Below are 23,544 nucleotides of genomic sequence, written 5' to 3' on the forward strand. Positions count from 1 at the left end.
TCTCTTGTGCTTTTCTTGGTTGTAAAGAGTCATCAGTGCGGTGCATAAAAGGCTTGATTTTGATTTTACCTTTTCATGTGCACAGGGTATTCAATACTCCCGCCTCCTTGTATTGCCACATGAGCTTCTAGGATGTACAAGGGTTACCTCTTTGCTAGGATCAACCACATTTGTCCAGTTACTGCCCAAGTCTGTCAGGCATTTGGGTTGTTTTGGGATAAGTGTAGATGGGTAGGCAGATGATGTATTTTGGAGAAAGACTGTATCATGACTGAGAGTTTTCTCACAAATATATCAACATATTGGCCACTGATGTGTATGAAGGAGCCACCCAAGTGATCAGAGTACAGGGTTAGAGTGGCTTCTCTTTTCTGTTCAGTAGCAGTTGATCTCTCCTTCTCAGTAAATTAAACTGGACTCAGAGAAGGTCCCAAGAATGCCTCAAGCCGAGGAGCTAATCCATAGCTCAGCTGAGAGTAGAAGTGGAGTTTCTTGGTTCCTAGTCCAAACTCTCTAATGCATTGCTGTTGAGATAATGACACATTTTTCAAAAGTTAGAATCTAATAGGGCTTCCATGCTGATGACTACTAAGCTGCAGTTACTAAACCTTTTCCATCTGATTACAATAAGCTGAAAGCATAGCTAAACATCACATGTGAGGTTGGATGTTGCTGTACTGACCAAATATTTCTAATGTTTCTGGAAGGCATTGTGTAATGGTATTAAGAATACTGTGTTGAAATAAAGGAAAATTTGGGTTTGATTCTCAGTTTGAAAAACAACAATAACAAAACCAACAACACAATCCATATATTTTTAAATCTTTAAGAAGATCTTGTTTCTTTGATTTTTGTTGTTGTTTGTTTTGTAACAATCTTTAGGTACATGAACTGTAGCCAACTAAGAGGGTGTTGATGGTGATGCTCTGGGTGAGAAACTGTTGTAGAACCCAAAATGCACTTTACATTTTCACTCAGTTAAAGGGCTGATCCAGCTTTGGGCTGCCATGAATTCAGTTCTGTAGTTTATAGGTTCACCTCTGTGTGCTACCAATCTCAGGAGAGAATGTGCACTTCTGAAAACGTCAAACAGCTGCCTATGTAAAGTGATTGGAGAGAGAATTCAAAGTAGAATTCTGCAGTATCAGTAGTCTCAGCAAGAGCCTTACTTTTATTCCACTCAGTGCCTAAAGGAAGTCTACAGGGCAGTGGTGCTCAACCTGTGGGTCACAACCCCTTTGGAGGTTGAATGGTCCTTTCAGAGGGGTGGCCTAAGACCATCTGGACACACAGATATATTCATTATGATTCATAATAGCATCAAAATTATAGTTATGAAGTAGCAATGAAAATTTTATGACTGAGGGTCACCACAGCATTAGAAACTGCATTAAAGGGTCACAGCATTAGGAAGGTTAAAAACCACTGTAATAGGGGATAAAATAGAAGACACAAAATGCAGGCAAGTCATTGAGCAAGTAGACAGATGTTTTTCAAAGGAAACAAAAGATCAGTAGTTCAGAAATGTACAAGTATCCACACATGCACACACGCCCACACGTGCACACAGGCACATACACACACCCACACACACCTTGTGCACTACTAATCTACCTTCGCTTTTAGAGACATTTCTCTTAGATTGCAAAAGTGACTCATTTGTTCTCCACCATTAGGATTTTAAAGTTCACAGCAGAACTCAGCTTCTGTCTGAGCTGTGAGCATTCAAATACTCTTGAAGATGCCACGAGATAGCATCAGCTTTTTCCATAGTCTTGCTATCCATTTCAGTAACATTCCGGGGAGAACTAGATTAAATGCGGTGTGCACTAATAGCAATGGAGCCTCGGTTTATGCCCGCTGCTCTACAGCTGCTTCCAGCAGGTTGAAGTGGAGAAGAAGTAGCCACCTTCGTCAGACAGAGGGCTGACACCTTCCATCCATCATCTCAGAATCCAGGCTACAGGATTGAGTCACAACTGAGGAAAGCAAAGCTTCCCATGACCTTCCCAACTCAGTCCTCAAGTACATATGTGTACCCATTGCGCCATAAATCCTTTTGTTATTTAGCCCTGGAAGAGAGTGGACCATTAATCAGGAGGTTTGTCTTCAGATGTAATGTGTGTGTGCTAGTTAAGTGAGAAAATTCAGAGTGTTACACACAGGCATGCATTTCTTAAAATTACACTAGCTCAGTGCACTCGAGCCAAAAGTATTCAAATAATTGTCCTTAAGAATTAAAAGGTATCTGTGTGATGGGTAATCAATTTTAGGGGAAATTATCTATACCTCTCAAGGAAACAGTGATTGGTAGTACCTATACAAATAATGATCAAACCTTTAACTACAGGTATTGAAGAATTATTCAGAGATATGCCATTTTATGACTTGGAACACCATGTTTTGATATATTTAAACAGAAAATAATGAAGTGAACTATTTAAAACTTTCTCAGAATTAGAATTAACATTGTTTTCTACACTATCACAGATCATACTTCACACACCCACACTTATACACTCACATACACACACATGCACATACAAACACACATACACTGTGAATTCTTTTATATTTGATTTTGAAACTGAAGTTGTTATTTTAATTCCTATTGGTTTTAAAATAATAAGAAGCATTTATTTCATATCTCAGTAAGACATTTAGCATACTACTTAACAATAAATCATAATTTTGTATGGGAAAAACGCTTATTGTATTACGATGTGATTAGTTGTACAAATACCACCAGAACTTTTCCATTTGAGTTTCTTTAGGTACATTTTAATTGCTGCATTTTATTTTACTAGAAGAAAACCCACCATGATCTAGTAACATAATTGGGCGTCCTTTTTGCTTAATTTAGTCATTCTTTAATTAGCATTTTAATGAACTATGTTAATTTTCTTATTTCTTTTTCTGACACCTCTTATAACAACACAGTCATATTCACAAGGTGCTGGTTAAATTACGTACAACATCAATGCTCAGATTAAAATTAAACAAATTTCAGGATAGGACACAGTAGCCAAGATAACTGGTGTCTAACTGAAGATGGTGAGGCAGCAGGGCTCCAAAGGAAAACTGTAACACCTCAGATCTCTGGAATCTCACAACCCTGTTTTCGTAAGGCAAGAGGGCAACTATCATGGTGTTGACATTTACGTGGTTTAATAGAGCCATTCATTCTACAGATCTTTTTCGCCTAAGAAAAGAAACTAGAGAATCATTAAGAATGATGGTTTGTTGAGTTTATCTTTAGCTTGCTTTCTACTTGTCAATCGTAGCTTTTGCTGGAGGAAGATTGTGATGATGATAATCTTAGTGATAAAATCAGCATCATCATTAAGTCTGGATGAGTCATTCAATGACTAATAAATGTGAGGAGATGAAAGCCTAGAGCTGCGACTTGGTTCCTGGATAAGTCAATTTTGCTGTAGATTCACACCTTTGTCTAAACAGCGAGATGCTCGGCTGAGCACATTTGTTGCGTCTACTTCATGCACCTTCACTTAGTTTGCTGGTACACAATCTTTACTTTCTCTCCTAAGAGGAACAAATATTAAAGAATAGAATCATAGTCCAATTTTGGATCCATGGCCCAGCTTTACCAAGATACATAGATAATTCTTTTCTGTTTTACTTGGCAACACTGCTGTGATGGACATAAGCTTTATCTCATGTGGTTCGGATAGAGGGGAGACGGTTTATGCCAATGTAGACATTTATATTTATAACACAGTTTATTCTACAGTGTAGGGTTTTTAGTTCTTGCATTGTGTTATTCTCTGAGGGTGCTCCTGAGAGCCTTCCAAGAGGTCCAGTCTGTGGTCCTACCTCATGAACTCATGAAGATGGTGTAATGCTAGCAGCATGATTTCCTGTGCATTGAGCAGCTCTGTTTAAAGGAAGTAACAATCCATGGTTTTCAGAAGGTAATGTGTTCTGGATGGGTTATAAAAGAGGTAACACTTACCTTAGTATTTCATTGACTTTTTGTTTGCAGAACCTCAGATGGTGGCAAAGTGGTCGGCACCATAGAAGTCAGCCTCGTGAGGATGGGGGAGATTGAGGATGGAGACACAGACCACATTACAACAGATGTGCCGGGACAAAAGGTAGGATTGCAGTCAGCTCGTTGCACAGATTAAATTAGAAATGATGAGCTTTGCCAGACGCCTGTATTGCCAACACCCTGTGGGATTTGAAATCTTATTATTCAAAAGCTAAATGAGAAATCGTCCCTGGAATTGAAGGACAGTTTGTGCATTTCCTCTCAAAACCGGAATGCCCATTTACTCAGAGCTGTGTGAAGCTCCGTGCCATTCAGAAACACCTTTCTCTTCTGTGCCAGCTCCCATGTTGATATCATCTCTTCTCAGTTGGAAGAAAAGTACTGATCATTGTTACATTCTGCCATAATTACCCTGCATGAGAAGCAGGGAGTATTCTGGGAGGGTGACTGCCAAGAGTAGCTACCTCTTTATTCCCAAAGACATCTTTGGGAAGAGATGCAATTTTAATTTTATATGAAGGGAAGCATATTTAACAAGAACTTTATATTTTATGAATTGTACACACACACATGTACACACACACACACAATGCAGGGGGGAGCAGAAATAAAACAGACACACAGGTCTGAAGGAAGTTCAACGACAGCAATATAGTGAAGAAAGTAAACAGTGTGTTTGAAACCAAAGCCCAAGAGATGTCTCAATACTCCCTTCTGTTTCTTCTTCCTTTTCAGTTATAGTAACAAGCAGTAACAACAAACAATATAAATATCAGCCTAAATCTTTTTCTTACAAGTGCTATAACAATTGGGTACATAGTTTGGGCTTTAAAAATTTCCAGGAGTTTTATAGGAAATAATTTTTATGTAATAATTTTAATAACAAAATATTTTTCCATAATATAACTTATATGTTGTTATAAATGAATATTTTTAAGAAACAAAACCTGCTGTGACTTATTACTTCTTAATATAAAAATGTAGGATGCGTATTAGTCAGGGTTCTTCTGTAAAGGAATATTTGAAACTGATAGATTGTGTGTGTGTGTGTGTGTGTGTGTGTGTGGTATGGTCCAGGTAGGCCAACAATAGCTGCCTCACACTGAAGAGGCTGACAATTCAATAGTTGATCAGTCCTTGAGGCTCTGACATCTCATCTGGTACCAAAGGCCTGGACAATTCCTGAGGAGCTCTTGGTCTTTACTAACTTTAGCATTCTAAACAAGTTGTTTCTAACATCAGGGAAGAAATGACACAACAACGGGACAGATGAAAGAGTGACGGCAAGCAGGCACAAACAAAACAAAACAAGTTTCTTCTTCTGTGTCCTTTTTGCTGGGTTGCCATCAGAAGGTACAGCCCACATTCAGGATAGGTCTTCCTACATCTGACTGAGAAACACCCTCTCAGGAATGCCCAGCAGATGATTCCATTTGTATCCAAGGTGATAAACAAGATTAGCCATCACAGAATATGCTTGATGATTGAGCCTTGAGAAATGTCTACTTAGAGATGATGTTTACCTAACAATTAGAAAACATTATATTTATTTATTTAAAAAATACTGAGGACTGCTTTTCAAAAATGTTTTGCTTTCTCTGAGTAGACTAAGACATTTCCTCTTTCCACAAACTGTGCTCTCCTCCCATCCTCAGAGAATATTGTCGCACACTGTAGATTACCCAAGGCTGTTTGTGAATGTCAGGCCATGACACGATTCTGCAGTCGATCCTTTGGGCTTTGGCATTTGAGACCTTAGGCCTGGAGTTTAGTCTTTCCGTTCCAGGTGTGTTCCTGGAGCGTGCCACATAAAGCTCATCTTTGCCACTGCTATGCACGTTCTTGTGTGAACATGGACAAAGAACAACTAGAATTCTAAACTAGTCACCACATTCTGAAGTAGACTGACAGGCCTGCCTGGACTTGCAGCCATTCACCAGGATCCCAGCTGTCGGAGCATCACTTGGCATTTCAAAGCTGAGCTGCTATGCTCAATCTGTCTGTCGCTGGATTTCTCTTTACTGACTGTTATCTCACCACACCCATCCCTTTACACAGACCATTACTGGATAGTACAAATCAATGATGTCTTAGCAGTCTGTCCTAGGACACTTCTGTTTTTTATCCCAACAGCTCGCCCAGCCCTAGACACCAGTTCATTGCTATAACATCATGTAAAGTAAGGGAATTGAGTCTGTCCCTCTGTACTCTACTCAGAGTTCCCCTGCTCATGGCTCTAGGCCATCAGTAAGATGAAGCTCTATAACCTGAGAGACATTCTTTTCAGCAATGTGGAGCTTCTTACCCACAATATGCCTCGCTTTACCTCACATAATTTTTCTGAGCCAGCAATGTGGATTCATAACAGATGAAATTTTTTCTCTTTATAAAATGACTTACACTCTTGTACCAATCCCTAAGAATATTTATGATTAAGTAAAGAACATATATTAAGATCTAAGATATACAGTATTTATATGAAATATAATATACACGAAAAAATTTTTATTTCAGTGATTCTCAACAAGTTCTTAGAATGGCGCAAGTATAAATCTTTCCATAGATCTTTCTATTCAAAATCGTTATGAAGGATGGGACACAGTCTGCCACTAGTGTTAATCCAAATTGTATGTGGCTGACAACTGATAAAAGAAATTAACCAATCTAGGAGGTACTACTGAAATAATACTCCTCTTCATAATCTACAGGATTTTGAAAGGTTGGCGAGATTGCTTAGTTGAAATAGCACTAGCCAAACAAGCACTTGAATCCCAGCACCCACTAGAATGCTGAACATGGCTGTGAATAACCCCAGCACTGAGGGTGTGGAGTAGACACAGGTTGACTTAAAAACTTAAGTTTACTTTGCTGCAGTTTCTGTTCTAGGTGACTTAGAAAGCAGAAACTTACTTTGTTATGATTCTAGGGTGTATGAGCTTAAAATCGATATGCTAGTCAATTTTTTAGCTTGCTTTCTGGTGAGGGATATTAGTTGAATTAATTAGTTGTGTGGAGTCTGGTTTTGTATCATAGATCTAAATCTCCAGAAAGCAGTGGATAGTCATTTGAAAAGGAGAATGCTATTAAGTTGATATTATACCATCTGCTTTGCCGTTTGGATGAGAGATGAGGAGTGAGAAGTTCACATTTTAGTGGCTTCTCTATCACAGAGGAGGACCTTCTGTTCGGAATCATGTGTAGTCTTTGATGACTAGGAGCCAGCAGTGGAGGAGCAGTGGAGGAAAGAAGTATCTTGGAAGTACAGCCCCGATCTCTATGAATTCTGTATTTTGTTTAAAAGTTTTCATGTAAATTGTCTTGCCACATTCTGTTGACAACGTTCTTCCTGTCACAAGACAGTGTTAAAAGACAGTATCTAATTATTTCATGGACAGCTGTCAAACACACACTGCAAAAGCGTTTGTATGCCAGTCTGAGATAGTTAGATCTGTCTCTAGCAAATCAACATGACACACTGACATGGTGATAACTGTGTTTGTAAGTGAGTTTACAACTTTGTACAAATGGAAATGGGTTGAGCACATATTGGAAACAGGAGAGATGGCCTTAAGTAGGCTCACTGCATGAGTGTTCAGTGACTTCAAGATTTTTAAAGTATGTTCATCTTCACTCTAGTTGTGCATTAAGGAGGACCACATGTAACCGCTAGTTGGTCAGAAAAAATCACAGAAAAGGCATTAAACTCATAGTGACTATTCTGTAAAGAAAACTCAATAGGATAACTGCAAAAGTATACTTTTCTCTCCAACAAATGAATTGAATAATGTAAATGAATGTCACAATCAAGGCTGGATTTGGTGTTAACAAAGACTGAATTGTTGCCTTCCTCTTCAAAACATTTAAGGATTGTGTATTCCGATATTATTCAGTGTTCCATGGCTGAGCTTCTAGAAAAACCAGACTCTGGGGAAAGGAAGAGGGGTGGAAATGAGGGTAAAGAGATGCATGTCTGAGCAGACAGGAAATAGTCCAAGGAATTCTGGGTCAACCCCCTGAGGACAGTGATCTGAGGCTGTAGCCTCTTTCCTGCAGAGTCTGATGGGACCTACAGACAAATAACAACTTCCCTTAAACTCTTTCAGCTGAAGAACATTCTAGGCCTTTTATTTGCTTTATTTTGTTTATATTAAACTATTAGTGTCTGGTATACTTGCTGTGAACATTCTCCCTACTTCCTCTTCTCTTGGGTTAGAGACGAAGAAGCATTAGTCTCTCACCAACCCCTTGGGGCCAGAAGAATCTTGTTTCTTCTATCCAGTACAGCTTCATAGGAGGATGTGAGGGAGATTGTTTGGAGAATTGTCTCCTGCTATGGATGAACCACCGGGGTCATGTCACTTTCCTCTTCTATGTCCTTTTCTTCTCTCCAGAGAATTCTTAGCCTCATATATTACAGACTCAGTCACTGACTCTGCACATCAGGTTATTTAAAATGTGCCTTTTTATTATTTTTATGTTTTTATTTATAATAATTTTCAAATCTTATTTATTCACTCTACAACCTGATTGCATTCCCTTTCTTCCCAACCCCGCCCTCATACTCCTCCCATATTCCTCTATCCCCTTTTCCTCGGAGAAGGGGAGACTCCCCATGGGTACCAACTCACCCTGGTACACCAATCAGCAGGACTAAGTACATCCTCTCCCAGTGAGGCCAGACAAGGCAGCCCAACTAGGGGAAGGGATTCAAAGGCAGACAACAGGGGCCAAGACAGTATCCCCTACACACACACACACACACACACACACACACACACACACACACACACAAATTGTTAGGAGACCCACATGAAGACCAAGCTGCTCATCTGCTACATCTGTGTTAGGGGCCCTAGGTCCAGCCCCTGCATGCTCTTTGGTTAGTGGTGCAGTCTCTGTGAGTCACCATGGGCCCAGGATCCTCTACTCTGTAGGTCTTCTTCTGGTGTCCTTGATCCCTCCTGTTAGCTTCCTAAATCCTTACCCAGGCTTCTTCCACAAGACTCCCCGAGCTCTGCCTTGTTTGGCTTTGAGTTTCTGTATCTTTTTTATATCAGCTGCTGGATGAAGCCTCTCAGAAGATAGTTATGCTAGATTCCCATCTGAAAGCATAGCAGAATACCATTAATAGTGTCAGGTGAAAGGTTTTTCACGAGCAGTTTGTAACAGATCACAGCAGACCAGATGGTTACACGAGGGAGAGTTTATTAAGAGAGTGGGAGAGCGAGAGGAGAGAGAGATGAGTAGAGAAGTGGAGGCCGGCCATGACAACGTGGAGAGAGGGGGAAGGGAAGGGGGGAGGGGAGACGGCAACCTGCAGGTATGGTTCAATCGAGCAAGAGAGAGAGGAGGGGGCAAGCAGCCCCTTTTATTGTGGGCAGGTCTACCTGCCTGTTGCCAGGTAACTGTGGGGAGGAGCATACCTGGCCGGTGCCAGGTAACTGTGGAGGTGGAGTTTAGACAGAATACTAACATCAGAGGTTATACTTTATATTTTTATTTATAATTATTTTATAATTATCTTCATTATTTAAAATGAGCAAGGGTTGCATTGTTTTACTAGAGACAAAGAATATCTGCTTGTCCCATAAATGTTACTATTCAATATACTTTTGTTTTATTTAATGTTTCCTTTACTTAAAATCTAGATAATGATATGCTGAAACTCAACAATGTGAAAGGAATAAAAATATTTGACTGCTTAGCATGGCTAACTTTCCTTAAGAATGTAAAGTTTATTTTTGTTCTTGAGGAATAATCATGTCCCTCTTTTTAGTTATTCTGTGAGTGCCCTTTAACTAGATCTAACATGTACCTTGTAATTAGTCCAAATGTACCACATATAAACATGAGTAAATAGTCGTGATTTAAGTATGCAATACAGTCAAGATGAAGCTAGAAACAGTTTTAAACAAAATATTTGTATAAAATTTTGAAACCAAATGTAGCCTTATGTTGCTGGAAACAAAAGTAAATAATTTCATCTCTCATTTTACTATGTTAAAGTAAGATTAATTTTTTTCTGTTATGTTCCAGTGTGCACTAGTGTGTGAATCCACAGCACCAGAAAGTCTGAGTGGGAAGGAAAACTTACCTTTTATGAATGCAGGTATGTAAGTCAGTCTTGGATACTTGTGTTAATGCTAGATGAAGATAGATTTTAATTTGTTATGAAATCTATGATATTGAACTTGGGCAGTATTTTCTCAAACACATTTCTGAGTATTTAGTTTGCTCCATACTTGAGGGAGCTGAACATAATGGATTATAATTTTTGTCTTTTCATAGAGGACACAGGTTTGAGAGTGACCTCACATTCAGTTCGAAATATAGTTTTAAATATCTTAATCCAGGTAACCTCAAGGGATGTGCAGAAGGTAAAATGCATCAACAGTTTCCTTTTAGTTACCTTATATTAGGGAAAGTGAGGCCAATTCAGTTAGTGTCCTAAATGCTGGAGTTTTCAAATTTTAAAAACCCAAACTAAATACTAGATCTTAAATAATAAGTTCATTGTGCAGATAAAAAAAAAAAAACCTGCCTAACTAACTAACTAACTAACTAACAAGACACTCATGACTTTGACCTTTGTGCCCCACTGTCTTTCCTTCTATATATTTATCTATCTAAACTCAACAGCTTTGGCATGAATCTGTTGAATCCCCCTGTGGGAATTTTAATCTTTAGAAGAAGGGAGCTATTGGCATTCTTCTCTGGGCTTTGCCTTAATATATTCTATGGAACCTGGCAGTTTGGAGTGAGTTATGGAGTCCTTACTGAGTACGAGAGAATGCCATATCTACTGTCTTCCATTTATATCTCTAGAGGTGTTATTCACAATTCAGGAAATTCACTTACTATTGTAAGATGCAAAAGCCATTTACATAAAGGTCTTCTCCCTTTCCTAGCTTGTTTATGATGATGCAAAGTTGAAAGTATGTATTGGGAATCTGGGGATCTGAAGGGAGCAGAGAAAGCTCAGGGTGGAGCTTACAGCTCTGCAAGCACTTTAGCTGGATGAGAGAACAAAACAGGAGAAACCACAGCAAGATGTGAGGCGCTGCTATAATTTGATTTTAGAATTATATAATTTAGACAATAAAGTTGGAAACATGTTGGTTCCTTTTCATTGCTGTGGTAAAATATCATAATCAGAAGCAACTTAAGAAAAATTTCGTTTGGGCTCACAGTTCCAGAGAAGGAAGAGTCCATCATGATTGTAGTGGGGTTGCACGGCAGTAATCCTCTCTGGTTGGCAAAGGAAGCTAAAAGATCACATCTTCAACCCAAATGGGAAGCTTAGTGAACTGGAAATGCCATCAGTCTCTAAACTCTCAAATTCAACTCTTAGCCATGTATGTCCTCCAGCAAGGGTTTACTTCCCCAAAGGTCCATAACTAACACAAATGCAACTAAAAAATGAGGACCGAGTGTTCTGATACTTTAGCCTATGGATAACCTTTCTCATTCAACCTACCTACTGTATCTCTTTATTTTTATTTATTTTAAGCAAAGTGGTAACAAGAAAGTTAAATTTCTTTTATATTGGGGAATGGGGCGTAGGAGCAATTAACTTGGAGCACACAAAAGTATGACTAGGTGTTATCTGTGAAGAGACACTATAACCAAGGCAACTCTTATTAAGGAAAACATTTAATTGGGGCTGGCTTAAAGTTTCAGAGGTTCAGTTCGTTATTGTCGTAGTGGGAAACATGACAGCTTGCAGGCAGACATGGTGCTAGAGAGGTAGCTGAGAGACTTACATCTTGTTCAGCAGGCAGCAAGGAGGGACTGTGTGTCACAATGGGCATAGCTTGAGCATATATAAGACCTCAAAGCCTGTCTGCACAGTAGCACCCATCCTCCAACAAGGCCACACCTACTCCAATGAGGCCACACCTCTTAATAGTGCCAATCCCTATAGGCCAAGCATTCAAATACTCACCTATGAGGGCCATTCCTACTCAAACCTCCACAGGTGTCTTACAGAGTCCCTGGGTTGTGTATTCCTGTTAAATTACATAACAAAAGTGAGTCCCCTGCCGCTCTTTCTCTCAAGAGCAGACAGGTTTTTGTGGTGCTGAAAGATTCTTGCCTTGTTAAATTAAGAGCACTGCTGTATTGTTAAACTAAATTAAGACCATAGTCAAAGTCTAGGCTCCCAGAACTGGTGTCAAAGAGTAGGTTTGCTAAACAGCAAGGTGTCCTCATCTGGCTTTTCAGCCTCTCTGCATGTCAATGACCAAATCCTGCCACCCTCAAACAAACTTGGGATCCTGTTTTCTTTTGTGTGTGTGTGCAAGTGCAGTATATGCTTGTGTGTTCATGTCTGGGCAGGTGTGTCCACCTGTGCATGCATGTTTCCAAGCCCAAGGTGGGCTATGCATATCTTCCTTTATTTCTTTCTACGTCATTTTTCTTTAGAAATGAGGTTTCCCACTGAACCTAGAGTTCCCTGTTCCATCTAGACTAGCTGCCATCAGACACCTAGAACGGACAGTCCTGTCTTGACCCTGCCAGCTTTTCCCCAGAACTGGGGCTATAGGTGCATTCAACCACACTCAGTGTTTTACATGGGAGCCAAGGATTCAAATCCAGTCCACAAGCCTGGATAGTGAACATCTTAACCATTGAGACATATCCCCAGACCTGAATTCTTTTTGACTCTTAAAGGTTTGAATTGACTGTAACCCAATTTTGCTTTTGAAAATTCTCCATCTTTTTTTGAAACATGCCGTAGGCATGTTCATTTAATGCAATTCATGTGTAAATAAAATCCTTAGTCCTTTGTAACTATATGTTTCAGAAATTCTCATTTGCATTCATATAATTTTAAATTTTTGTGAGAGGACAATTCCCTCTATACTTATTAATTACCACATATACACATACATACATTTCTAAAGAGTACTTCATTGGCTGAGTGTTTCTTTTCAGATGTTAAATCAGACTGGCTAATGACCCTATGATGAGTTTCTGGCTGTCAACAAACGTTAGTTTTGGTATAGCACCTTCCTTGCATACATCCCTATCTCTTGAGTCATGTAATTAGCCCTTTTTCTTTAAAGATTACATTGTTTTGTATATTAAGATATACACTGACTGCCCTTTCTTATTCTGAGAGGGCTTAGGTATCACACAGTGGTGATTCCTAGGAGTGTAATTTGAATATACACAGATATAAGGGATGTCCACTGTCACTCAAGAATGTACATAGGCTATCTTTCTCTTTAGGGAACTTATTAGTCTTGATTCAGAACTAAACCACACCTTTATTCAAAGTAGGCCCAATATATCCACTTCTTTCTTCACAAAATAGAATTAAACCATTTCCACTTCTTTGCGGATGTTGTAGATCACCAGCTACTACAGATGAACTTTTTCTGTCTTTTCATTTTAAAATTTATTGTATGCATTAACACACATGGGACCCTTAAAGGCTGCAAATTTAATTTCACATTGTTTAATAATAATTCTTTCTGTGGACATAATAACAATCTTCCATCCTGTAGCACTGAACCAATCACTTATTAGTAAAGTAGAATTTAGTCTTTAAATATACTTTCAGTCCTAGTGAATACACACCTTTGAGATTTCAAGAAAACCAGATAAAACAGCCAGTTCTTCCATATGGTCTTTTATTTAAAGATGATCCCAAACCAGGGGAGGAGAGGAGAGGAGGGAGAAAGAGAGACTGTCATTATTTCAGCTTCCTTGGAAATGAACTCCAAGCTCCAAAAATGGAGTGACTTGCAATTGGAATCATGGTATCTATATTTCCCCTCAATGATACCCTGACAAAAACACAAGGCACCCACGACTAGCTTTCTTATGATGAGGATGGCCGTTAGACAGTGATGATGCTCATGGAAACAGAAGATGCCTTGAGCAGCAAGAAGCTTAGATGTCCTGAGAGTAAGTAGAGTGCACTTGAATCAGCAATGCATTCCTTACTTTCAAATACATGAGATGCTCCAGGCCCAGAATACAATAGAAAATTGATGACACCTTGGCCCATATTCTTACTAGATTTTATGCTTCAGATATCAGATAATTGCATTTAAGTTTTGAATAATGTAATTAATTTTCTTTAAAAGTCACTATGAAATGTGTGTGTGTGTGTGTGTGTGTGTGTGTGTGTGTGTTGAGAAAATGCCTTGCTCTGTAACCCAGGCTATCCCAGGACTCAAAATCCTTTTGCCTCTGCCCCTACTCACCCATATCCACATTCAGCATGTTTCAATTTTATATGTTTCTTTAGGATGTAATTGTACTGCACAGAACCAAAGAACTAAGCTAAACATTAGGGTAGTATTCTACTCACTAGCACCCTATCCATAATTCAGGATACTTCATGGCTGTAAACATATTTACCTTGTTCATTCTGAGTGCTTATGAATTCCAATCAAAAATCCATTTTCTTCTTTTTATTGTTTTCATGCAGAACTAAAACTGTTACCATGTCAACTATGAGATGACACCATTTTATGTCAGTGTTTTTTTTTTTTTATATATACTAGTTGAGATGAGCTATCTGAGTAATTATTACTCTTTAATTGTAATGCTTGGGGCTATTTTGACTTAAAACACTGTTCTTTATTCCTTTTATTTTAATTACTTATAAAATAATGGTTTTTCACTACAGCATTCACTCACACTCTAATCTTGTACTTTGCTCATATTCATTCTCAGTGCCCTTCTTGCCCACTCACTTCTCACTGGGCCTCAAAGTTCCCCTTTCTAGTTTCAAGTTTTCTTCTTGTCACTTGCCAGGTGCCTTTGTCCTTTGCTGTTTTAATAATCTAATGCAATGAATGCACCTCGCATTCCAGGACTCCCTAACTATTTCCATTTAAGGTGTGCTGATATATTTATGTTGTTAATCAGCTTCACGAGAAGCATGAATTTCAGATGATCATTGGTAGTATCTTGTGGATGCCTTAAAATGCTTCAACTCTGTGCTCTGTTTATCTCCTCTCTTGTCTGCCTCAGATAAAGTTAGATAATCAAGGAAGGGAGATGATGTTGTCTGAGTAGAAGAATTTTGTGTAAAGATATGCAGAATGCTCTCATCCATGGCTAATCTTCCTATCATTCTGAGACTATCTGCTTTAATAAGCAAGGCTTTTGGTTTTGTCCTGTTTTTCTTGCCTTCACATCTCAGACCATACAATGGTTAGTGCTGTCTCTTCTTGCTTCATGAGGAAAGTGATGCTGAGAACATGTGAGTTGCATTTCTATGGAAGGTACCTTAAGTACTGGAGCAGATACAGGGAGGAAACCAACAACCTGCCCACTCCTCCCTAGCCTGCAGAGGTGGCTCCCATCCCATGCTATCATGCAGCGGATTATAAAATTCCCAGTACTGTGATCAAGTCCATGAAACAATGAATTATAAAGAAAAAGGTAACTTTGACTTATAGATTTGGAGATTGTAGTCTAAGACCAAGTAATGTCATTTGTACTGGGTCTCTGACTTGATTCATCCATGGTGGGAACACATTATGGAGAAAATGGCTTACTGTGAGTCAAGAAGGATCAGGAGAAGGAAAAGATACCAGAAACTAGAGTTTCCTATTTCCTTTGGAGCCAATGTCTACAGTCTTCAATGATCAAAGGATCTTCAATGAGGTCTCATTTCTTAAATTTTCTATTATCTCTTATTAGTACTACCTAAGGGTCACTTATTTTACACAAGGACCATTAAAAGACATTTATAACATCTAACCAGACAGCACAGTTGTATACTAACCACCATGGGGCACGTGTAGTACAAATTAGCCTGTTGAAAGGAAGACATAGACACTGAGGAAGACTTCCTGGAGAAAAAGTTAATTCAGTTGATTTTATAGGAATGCTAACTAAAACTAGTAGAAAACGGGGTAGACATATCATTTGAGACAGACAAATGTCTTGAACAGAAGCATACTAATAAGTAACTATTTTTCTCTACATAAAATGTAAAGTCCCTTTGAGTTTTTCTAGTTGCATCCTGCCTTGACCTTCACAGAATGGACAGAGCTGAAATATATCCTTTCTGACCACATAAGGTCTAAATCCAAATTCTGTAGACTTCACTCACCAAGTGTTATCCATAGAGTCGTTTATTTTTATTCTTTATACTGGTGTCTGTTATAGTTTTCTATTTATCTTGGCCCTGAATCAACAAGTGGAAAATGAAGAGTCCTTGATGAGCAAAGCAATGTCATCAAACTCAGCTTAGAACCAATGATGGCAACACGATTTAGATACCATAGTGTATCTAGAGAAATGTCACTATAGATTCCTCGAGAATTTAGTTTTGTCATTAAGTTTAAAAATATATTCATGTGCATATATCTGTGTATGGATATATGTATTTGGTGCAGGTGACTGCAAAAAACAGAAACATTGGCATCCCTGGACTTGGAGTTGTAAGCAGGTGTGAGCAGTACAGTATGGGTAATTACTCTTAATCCTTGATCCATCTCCAGTTATATGGACTTAATCTTTGAAGAATGTATATCACATATATTTCCTTTTGTTAAATTGATATTACAATGTTGTATTGTTTTTCTATTTTCTTCTCCCTGATGGCACTTTTCCCTCCTTCAGCTCCTCCAAGTTTCTCCTGATCCCCCTCCCCTCTGCCCCAGGTCCACTCTTCCATTTTCCTTCAGAAAAGAACAGGCCTTCCAGGGATATCAACCAAACATGACACAACAAATTACAATAAGACTAGGTGCTGGTCAGAGCAATTCAGTAAGGGGAAAAGCATCCTGAAAGCAGGCAAAAGAATAAGAGATAGCCTCCATTCTCACTACTAGGAGTTCCATGAGAACACCAAACTACCCAACCATATCATATATACAGAGGACCTAGGTCAGAACCATACAGGCTCTATGACTGCTGTGTCAGTCTCTGTGAGCCCCCATGAGCCCTGCTTAGTTGATGCTGTGGGCCATGTTCTTGTGGTGTCCCCCCAAAAAAGGTGTCTCTCTCACTCTCTGTTCCTCTTTCTCTATTCTCATTTTTTCTTACTTTCCCTTCTTGTCAGTGTTTCTGTTATTTTGTTTAGATTGTTCAATTCTTATCCAATCTTAATAAGAGCTCAGTTACATTTCAGATGTATATAAATCTAAGATAATTTTGAGTTCCCCTTGGTATCTAACTGAATTACAAGAATACAGAACACCATTTACAGAGGAGTCAGGATCTGTACAATCAGCTGAAAACACAAAGCCATTAAACAACTGTATAATTGAGAGTATGGAATGAATGGATTCCCAGGAAGTTTCCACAGAACATTAATGTATTCATTTTGGAAGACCCAAAACCAGTGAATTCAGATCCTATTTAGGTAAATCATCTTACCCTGCTCTTGAGATGCAGGAGGGGAATCAAGATGAGCACAGATGTGCTTCCCCTGGAGAAATATATGAAGAGAACATGATGAAATAATAGTGCTTTCTGGCAATCCTTTGGACCCTGGGTCATACATTACAATCCAGATATCCCACCCATAACCCCTCATCCTTCTTCATTTTCAGAAATAGATATGAGGAAAGCATTTCTGATTATTCTGATTTGTCTTTTTGCCCCAGGTTGCCAGAACAGTTTTTTTTTTTTTAATGTTATCTGTCTTGGTTTTATTGAACATTTCCTTGGCATCTTTACTTTGAATTACTCAAAACTGTCAAAGTCTGGCTTTCATAATTAATGAATCCCAGGAAAAGCAGGTGGCATGCCACCTTTTAGCACACGCCTGTTACAGAGTCTGGGAGAAATGGTATAGACATTTGAATAGACATGCTAATATGACAGAAATCTTCAGTTTACTCTCTGTTCTTGTGTTTGTCTGAGGCTGGACCTCAAGGGAGTAATATATCAATTGAGATCTAGACCTGTTTAGAATTCCACTCATTAAGTTATCAAAAACAAAAACAAACAAACAAACAAAAACATGGCTTAATGCAAAACAACTCAAGAGCTTTTCTTCCTGTGGAATCTGTCATATGGCATTTTAAACCTTTGCTTTGTAAAATGCATAACAAACATGGAAATGAGCACATATATAAGGCAGCCTTAAAAAATGACTCATGCAGGAGGGGAACGATAGCTCAGCAGTTTAGAGTACTTACTGCTCTTGAAGAGGAACTGAGTTTGATTCTCATCAGGCATCTCACAACTGCTCATAGCTACAGTTCCAGGGTAGCCAACACGTTTTCCAGCCTCCACAGGTACCTGTATCTACAGCATGCATATGAAGACCAACAAGCACATACACACATAATTTTTTAAATAATCCTAAGCACAGGGTTTGCTACCCGCCCCGATGGTTTGTGTTCCCTAATGAAAGACACACACAAACAGCCTTTACTTTTAATAAGCCTTATACAGCTCAAAAGCAGGGTCACTGTCCAATCTTCACGTGGTTAATCCCGAGTTACTATTTACTAAATTCTGTGTTTTATCTTGGCTGCTCTGGACCCAGAGAGCTGCACAACTGGGCTATACCCTGGGTCACATTCTCTCTACTCCTTCACAAGGCAGCCATGCCTCTCTGTTCTGCACTGTTCTCAGGCATGGTGTCTCTTCTTCTCCACACATTCATGGCATGGCAGATCTCCCTCTTCCTCCTCCTCTTTCCCAGTTCCAAACCCAGGGAAATTCCAAAAACCCACCTCTGTCTGCCCTTCCTCCAATAGGCTGTAGGCATTTTAATTTACCAATTAGAACCAACTGGGAGTAGGTTCCCAGAAGGTATGTGCAGAGTGGATTTCGGTACCAAATTAACATTAGACTACAAGCAGCTTTAGGCCAAAACCACTACAGAAATATGTCTCATATTAGGTGTTGCATTAGTGTTACAGCTTACACAATGGAAGTGTCACAGCTCTGCTCCAGGGTGTGGGGACCGGTTTCCCCACTCCAAGTGTTATAGCCTTGCTTCAGGGCTCAGGTGTTTATGCAGGGAGAGGTTTCCACAGTGTTACACCTCTGAAGGAAAAGGTCTCCTGGCAGTCTGGAACCAAGGAAAACATCTCAAAGTCATACCAAATAACAATCTTACACAAGAAATTTATCAGAAGGAAAATTCCAGGAGGATGGCTACCTATGCTTGGGCAAGCAGCAGCAGAGAGCTAAGCAAAACACAGGGTTTATATAGGGTTTCTTGGGGTTGGAGGTGGGGCAGAGCTTTCTAAGTTGGAGACTTTCAGGGTGGATATTGTTGGGGTTTCAAGTCCCGAGCTTGGAATGAGTCCAGAGACTGAAGGGATTGACGGAATTTTAAGTTCAGAGCTTGAGGCTTTTTACTTTGTGAAGCAGGGGCTGGGTCCAGCCATTAGAGCAGTTAGAGTGTTCTGTGAGTGGAACCTGGTGGTTGGAGGTCCGCAGGAGAGAGCTGTAGCCACTCAAAAGCCTTGAGGGGCTTACATATCATGCACTTTTATTAAGGGTGTAAACCTGTTGCACAGTCAAAAAAAGCATAAACAAAAGGCATAATGGGAACTTGCAGTTCAAGGTCATAGTCATGCTTTCATTTACAAGTTAGTGCTTGTAGGATGGATGGAAAAAGAGTTGGTAGACACACTCAGCGTTAGGATCCACTATGTCTGATGCAACTATCACCTTGCTTTTTTTTATGTGAGGATATGAAGACTGCCATCATCAACACAGCAAACAACTCAGTTCAGTATTTTGCTTTGTTTTGATTGCATAGAATGTGATCATGATGGTTAAAAATCAGGTCCTATCTATCTTTCTATTTATCATCTATCTATCTATCTATCTATCTATCTATCTATCTATCTATCTCTAATTTCTCTATTAAATAATTTGTTTATTTACTTTACACCCTGATCAATGCCCCACTACCAGTTCCACCTCACACAGTTCCTCTTCCATCCCCTCCCTTTCTCCTCTGAGAGGGTGGAGAACCCCTGGGTATCCCCCTAAATAACACATCAAGTTTCTACAGGGCTAGGCTCAAACTCATGATCTGTTGTGTGGTATTCTATGATAGATAGAAGGTATCCTTGCCTGAGATGTAATATAAAGGAAAGCTGTTGCATTAAGTTGAATTGCAAAGAGGATCTTGTCCCTGTGACAAAATACCTGAGCAACTGAACTTTATTTTGACATAATCAACTGGCTTCAATATTATTGGGCCTGTGGGAAGACAGATTATAGTGAGAAGTGTATGATGGAGCAAAGTGGCTCAACTCCTTGTAGTCAGAAAGCAGAGAATCAGGGGACGTGTGACTAAGAGTTTTTAGGAGGTACCATCAGTGATTTTGCCATCTTTCCACAGAACCACAGGCTGGCAACCTAGTCTTTAAGGGAGACTTTGAAAGACATTCCAGATGTAAAACTTAACACATTACATCAGTGTTCTGAGATTGGCAAATATATAGTTTGATTTTGCTTTGGGAAACCTGAGTCTCAAATTTCAGCAGCCAGCTATAAAAATTAGATAGGAGACATTCATGGAGCCATTTTCTTTCATTAGTGACTTGCCAGAATTGTGTGTGTGTGTGTGTGTATGAGTATATTCTACGTATGTTTGTGTATATGTATGCTGTGTGCATAGTGTGAGTTTGCATATGTGTTACATGTACTTGTGTGCACATTTGTGTTTTCTATGTGTTTGTGTGAATGTGTGTTTTCTGTGTGCTTGTACATATAATTGTGTGTATGCGTATATTATATGTGTGTTTGTGTGTGTGTTCATATATATGAGTGTGGGATGCATTTATATGTATGTGTGGTGTGTGTATATGTATGTGTGTGTTATGTATGTTTGTGCATGTGTATGTTGTATATGTGTTTGTATATATGTCTTTCTATAAATGTGTGTGGTTTTGTTATGTGTATATGTTTGTGTGTGTATCACAAGTATGAGTTGTATATATGTTTGTGTTTGATGTATATTTATTTGCTTGTGTTGTGTGTATATATGTCTGCATATGTTTGTGTGTGTGGTGTATGTGTATCTTTATGTACATGTGTGTATATGTGCATGTTTGTGTGTGTGTGTGTGCATGCATATTTTGTTGTTGTTGTTGTTGTTACAGGGTCCCTGCAAAACCATCTGCAGCTCTGTTAACTCTGTGGATAGTGTGTGCACAATGATCAGAGATTTTCTCTACTTCTCAGTAATCAAAATGTCCTTGTTTTCTGCTTAAAATTTTTTCAGCATAGGTTTATATTTAGAAAACATGATGAACATTGAAATGAAAAAAACTCAAATAAAGAAAGTTCAAAAGATGAAGGACTTGTTTGGGGCTCAGCAGAGACAGTGGAGAACTTTGCTTCATGTTTTCTGACAGAACTCAAAATCTAAACTTTATGAAAAAAATAATTACTGATCTTTAAAGGGCAAGAAATATCCAAGGGGCCTATGGGTTTGCGAGGCAGCTTCATAATTCTGAGAGGGGAGTTTGAAGCACATGAAGTGCTTGCATAATAACCAAGTGATTAACATTTTCATACATTACTAGGAAATATTTTAGACATTCAGATACCAAGGTTTTGTTTTACCAGAAAGAAGAAGATACATCACATTTCTAAACTCAGTTTGTATATAAGAACTTATAAGATCTTGCCAGGTGAAATTAAACCCGAGTGGTATTGAATTTAGTACATGTTCTTTTTTCTTTCCTAAGTCTTAGACATAAGCTGATAGAAGTGTTAGAATTTTTTTTTTTAATCTCTGAAACACTCTTACTTCAATAATGAATGAGATCATGTAGTTTCTGGCTATAAGTTCTCGCATTCTTCTTTCAGATAAAAATATAGTAAACTATGAGTATTTGTAATATAATCAAATTGACAAAACTTAAAATAATAATGAAAATATCCCAATGATATTCTCTTTGAGGATACATTTCTAGATTTTAAGTTATTTTCTCATTCTGCTGGAAAGACGCTGCTGCTTCATGACTTTGTCAGTTTTGGTAGAAAATGGATTTTCTGTCTAATTCTTGGCCTGGGTATAGTAGTATTTTTAGAAGACATTATTTTGTCGATTTGAAAATGAGATATTTGGAGAATGCAGGGCTCTGTCAATGGATAAGAATACTACTCACTGTCCAAGCTTGAGAAACTAAGTTCAGACCCCAGCATTTAAATACAAGGCCAGATATAGCCATGTCTCTGCATGGCCAGTTCTGGGAAGTAGGAGGAGAAATAGAATGCTGGGGGCTCACTCCCTCCTAACTTATTGTGAGGTTCAGTAAGAGACACTGTTTCCATCAAATAAGGCAGTGATCAATAGAATAGGATGTCTGATGTCCTCTTCTGGATTCTGAGAGCATATGTACAGGTGTACTCATTGCACACACATACACATATAACACATATTGCATGCGCACAAAGTAATGACATTTGGAATAAAGCTTGTGATAAGTTATATACATATTCATAAGGATGGCGTTCTGAGTTTCTCTTTGAGAATAGGTGGTTGCAGAGGATGGGGAAGAATATTCTCATTTCAATGTTAAGGAAAGACTTTTAAAAAAATTCTTTTCTCAAGTAGCAGATAAGATATGGTATTCTCACAGAATTTTAAAGATTTGAAAGACCTGTCCCATGTTATGCCAAAGCGAAATGGCCCATGTACAGTATGCTCAAAATTGCTTAAAATCTGATAAATTCACTTCAATATAAACTAATAGTTTTACCCAGCTTTATTGCTAAGCTGGAGTTGACTCACTCTAGATACTTACCTGGTCATATCTGATGTTTTCCTGCCCGTTAAGTTTTAGTGTATGAATGTCACAATGGTATCATTGTCCAGCAAAAATTGGAAGAGCGTCCTGCCCATACGTGAATGATTGGGGAGTGTGCTGTGAGTTTGGAATTCATAAAAAAGTAACAAGTATAATGTTAATGTCTAACCATTATGCTCTGTTCCTGAACTTCTGGTTGTATGATATATTCTCCAAACACCAACCACCTGCTCTAAACAGTTTGCCTTTCCAATGTCAAGGATTTGCTTCTGATAATACCTGGGTTTGGAAGTCTGGAAAGCGTGATACTGACTTATTGATATTTTAAACTATGTACAACGTTGAATTTAATAGATCTTAAACCAAGGAAACAAACCTTTCTGATATATGAAAATTTTTACCAGTAGGGCCTTTTAAGAAAGGATTTTTAAGCAGGGTGGTGGTGGCGCATACCTTTAATCCCAGCACTTGGGAGGCAGAGGCAGGCGGATTTCTGAGTTCGAGGCCAGCCTGGTCTACAGAGTGAGTTCCAGGACAGCCAGGACTACACAGAGAAACCCTGTCTCGAAAAACCAAAAAAAAAAAAAAAAGTATTTTTAAGTATTTCTAGTGTAACATATATTGCCACTTATTTAAGTACATGAAGCTAAGAGTAACCAGGGAAGGCTCATCAATGTGCTCCAAAATGTACTTTATGTGTACGCACTTGTATTTCCATCTGTATTTATAGGCGTATATGTTCCATAAAACATTTAAAGACAAAGAAATGAATAGGTAGTGAAAAACCACCATAGTTACATTAATTAATTGAATTTTTAG

General features: G+C 38.7%; 1 protein-coding gene across 3 annotated transcripts in view; it reads left to right on the top strand.

Moving 5' to 3' along the window:
* Positions 1-23,544, top strand: part of Inpp4b (inositol polyphosphate-4-phosphatase type II B) — a 701,452-nt gene that overhangs the window by 492,044 nt on the left and 185,864 nt on the right. For all 3 annotated transcript variants that reach the window (XM_028753430.1, XM_028753429.1, XM_028753432.1), the window contains 2 exons: positions 4,004-4,115; positions 10,049-10,121. In XM_028753430.1, the coding sequence (XP_028609263.1) occupies positions 4,004-4,115; positions 10,049-10,121 (185 nt within the window). The remainder of the gene's footprint in view (positions 1-4,003; positions 4,116-10,048; positions 10,122-23,544) is intronic.

Source organism: Grammomys surdaster, unplaced genomic scaffold, assembly GCF_004785775.1.
Source record: "Grammomys surdaster isolate TR1022 unplaced genomic scaffold, NIH_TR_1.0 125947, whole genome shotgun sequence".
NCBI lineage: Eukaryota > Metazoa > Chordata > Mammalia > Rodentia > Muridae > Grammomys > Grammomys surdaster.